Source organism: Micropterus dolomieu, linkage group LG13 (assembly GCF_021292245.1).
Source record: "Micropterus dolomieu isolate WLL.071019.BEF.003 ecotype Adirondacks linkage group LG13, ASM2129224v1, whole genome shotgun sequence".
Classification (NCBI taxonomy): domain Eukaryota; kingdom Metazoa; phylum Chordata; class Actinopteri; order Centrarchiformes; family Centrarchidae; genus Micropterus; species Micropterus dolomieu.
This window is the reverse complement of record NC_060162.1, coordinates 8779126-8782129: the sequence shown is the minus strand read 5'-3', so window position 1 is coordinate 8782129 and position 3004 is coordinate 8779126. Positions and strand designations below refer to the sequence as shown.

Here is a 3004-nt window from a genome sequence, read left to right as displayed (position 1 = left end):
AGGAGAGGAGCTTGATAGCTGAACGCTCTGGCTCCTAGTCTACTTTTGGAGACTCTAGGAACCACAAGTAACCCTGCATTCTGGGAGCGCAGTGCTCTGGTGGGGTAGTAAGGTACTATGAGCTCTTTAAGATAAGATGGTGCCTGACCATTAAGAGCTTTGTAGGTAAGAAGAATGATTTTAAATTCTATTCTGGATTTTACTGGAAGCCAATGCAAAGAAGCTAAGACAGGAGAAATATGATCTCTTTTCCTGGTTCCTGTCAGAACACGTGCTGCAGCATTCTGAATCAGCTGAAGAGTCTTAACAGCAGCCTGATAATAAAGAATTGCAGTAATCCAGCCTAGAAGTAACAAATGCATGGACTAGTTTTTCTGCATCATTTTTAGACAGGATGTTCCTGATTTTCGCAATGTTACGTAGGTGAAAAAAGGCGGCCCTTGAAATTTGCTTAATGTGAGACTTAAACAACATGTCCTGATCAAAGATAACTCCAAGATTCCTCACAGTGGTGCTGGAGGCCAGGGCGATGCCATCAAGGGAAACTATATCTTTAGATAATGCGTGACGGAGGTGCTTAGGCCCCAGAACTATAACTTCAGTTTTATCTGAGTTTAACATTAGAAAATTACAGGTCATCCAGGTTTTAACACTGTGGCTGTAATTTAATTTAGCTCATTGTTTTAGTTTTATGGCCTGCAACTTTACTGTTTAGTTCAGCCTCACTGCTCTCATCAGCTCTTTTTCCAGTAGCAGCAGCCAGCTGTTTTCTGCAAAGAGCTATGAACGTGCACTTTAAACTGCCTGCAACACCCAACATCAAACAGCATACAGACACAGATAGCAACTAGCTGGTGAATGTTAATATTGTTCTGTGTCTGCAAGATGTGTAAATAGGCAACAATTTACTAACACGTTTGCTTTGTGCCCCAAGTGGCCAAAAATGCAGCTTAAATTTCATGAACGCTTTCAAGTTTTGTCCAATATGTTGTTAATGCTACTAAAAACTGGCTGCGGAAAGTACAAAAGTAGGAGTATAATATTAATCAATGTGAAAATTGTTTAATCACAGCTGAAGACACGTGGCAGCCGTGTGATATTGTGTTTAAAGTATGTGTTTCAATCATGAGTTTTGAGTTTCATCTTCTGACCTCTTAAGATCGTTTTGAAAAGCAGCCTTTCATCAAAACTGAACATATGTTGCTCTACAATAACGTATTACAAGACAAATGTACCCGAATAGATCAGCATGATGGCAAAACCTGTAAACCAAGGCCTTAGTTGAATGTTGCGTTTAGATTCACACTCATATTTGTCAGTCTGTCACTGTGTCTTTTAAATGCCTTCCTGGTGTTTATACCTTCAGCTTTGGAGGCGGACCGGCAGTAAACCACCTGTATATGTGCGCCATCTGCCAGGTGGAGATAGAAGCTCTGGCTAAACGCAGAAAAATGGAAATAGACACCTTCATCAAGGTAAAATGGCTGTATTCCACAAAGGCTTACCTGTGTGTAATTATATCTTTATGCTTTGTGTTGGATGGTGAATGAGAACTTTTCTCTTGTCTGTAGCTGAACAAAGAGTTTCAGGCCGAGGAGGCTCCAACAGTGATCCTGTGCATCAGCATGCAGTGGTTCAGAGAGTGGGAGAGCTTTGTGAAGGGAAAAGACAATGGTATGACCCTGCAGTTAGACAAATACAGTGGTGCATTAAGGTTCTTCATCAACTTTACACATTATATATATATATATATATATTTATTTACAATTTCTGTTCTCAGAGCTACCTGGTCCCATCGACAACAATAAAATTGGTGTCATGAAAGGAGGACACATACAACTCAAGCAAGGTAAAACTGCAGCGCTGGTTGAAAAGAGTTTAAAAGTGGAAATGAGAAAAACAGATGGTCAATAAATGTCTTTTTTTATGTGTGTTTCTCTGCTCAAGGTGCAGACTACGGTCAGATCTCAGAGGAGACATGGCAGTACTTGTTGGGTATTTATGGCGGGGGCCCTGAGATTGCAGTGAGACAGACAGTGGCTCCGGCTGACCCTGACAGCCTTCATGGAGAGAGGAAAATTGAGGCAGAGACCAGAGCACTTTGAGATAAAAAGAGGTTGGAAGGTTTACTTTTTGGGAAACACTGTAAAAGCACCATAATCCCTCATAAGAGGTCACATCACCCTGCATATACACAGACTTGCATAAAGTCACATGTTTGAATACACTTTGGGTAATGTGTAATAATGTAACAATTTACTGGAAGCTAGTTCGTAGCTGGCCTTCGACAGGCAACTTTTCCACCCGCTTTGATTAAGCAAACTACATGAGCTCATGAATTCCTTCTGGCCAGCAGGGAGAAAGTTAGCTACACATGCAGCCAAAAATAATGAAGGCTAATAAACAATTGTAAATCCAGTCCTAGACTGTTTGCGTTAAGGGACCATTAAGGGCCCATTTGTTCTCAACTTGTTTCTCAACTTTTTTTATCCCCAGGTCTTCTGATTCCCCTTTCCACTCCTGCCCTCGCAGGAAGCTGAGGAATTTGCACCTTGGTGAACAAGCCTCGCTGTGAGCACTTTTGTAAATGTAGCAACGCATTATTCTGAAACCTAGAGGGTGAAATGGTACTTAAATATCACAGTTTATTTATTGGATAACTCTGATCCTCAATCTTAAGGTGTAAAAATAAGATGTCGTGTCACATCTCTGGAGCTGTTTTTGGTAGCTATGGTATTTCAGTGGCTGCTGTAGTGACTAGGCGTCATCTAGCGCTAAACTGGCTGTGGCAGGCCGACAGCTGCTAGTGTCATGAACCAGTAAGCTGAGGAGAACAGAACTACTGTGTGATGTTTGGTTTCTTCATGGGAAGCAACAACCAAGAGACATTAAGATGCTTTATGTTGTTTACCTGTTTACTAGTTACATAGCAACAAGTTCAAGTGAGAGATATTGCATAAATCTTACTCTTGCACCTGCAACCTTAAATACACAGTCTAATGGA

At 41.1% G+C, this 3004-nt stretch overlaps 1 protein-coding gene across 4 annotated transcripts in view; it reads left to right on the top strand.

Annotated features, from left to right (window-relative positions):
- Positions 1-3004, top strand: part of usp20 (ubiquitin specific peptidase 20) — a 28445-nt gene extending 25441 nt beyond the window's left edge. For all 4 annotated transcript variants that reach the window (XM_046067090.1, XM_046067087.1, XM_046067088.1 and 1 more), the window contains exons 22-26: positions 1367-1475; positions 1572-1674; positions 1781-1849; positions 1948-2116; positions 2497-3004. In XM_046067090.1, coding sequence (XP_045923046.1) covers positions 1367-1475; positions 1572-1674; positions 1781-1849; positions 1948-2105 — 439 coding nt within the window. In that variant the 3' untranslated portion in view covers positions 2106-2116; positions 2497-3004. The remainder of the gene's footprint in view (positions 1-1366; positions 1476-1571; positions 1675-1780; positions 1850-1947; positions 2117-2496) is intronic.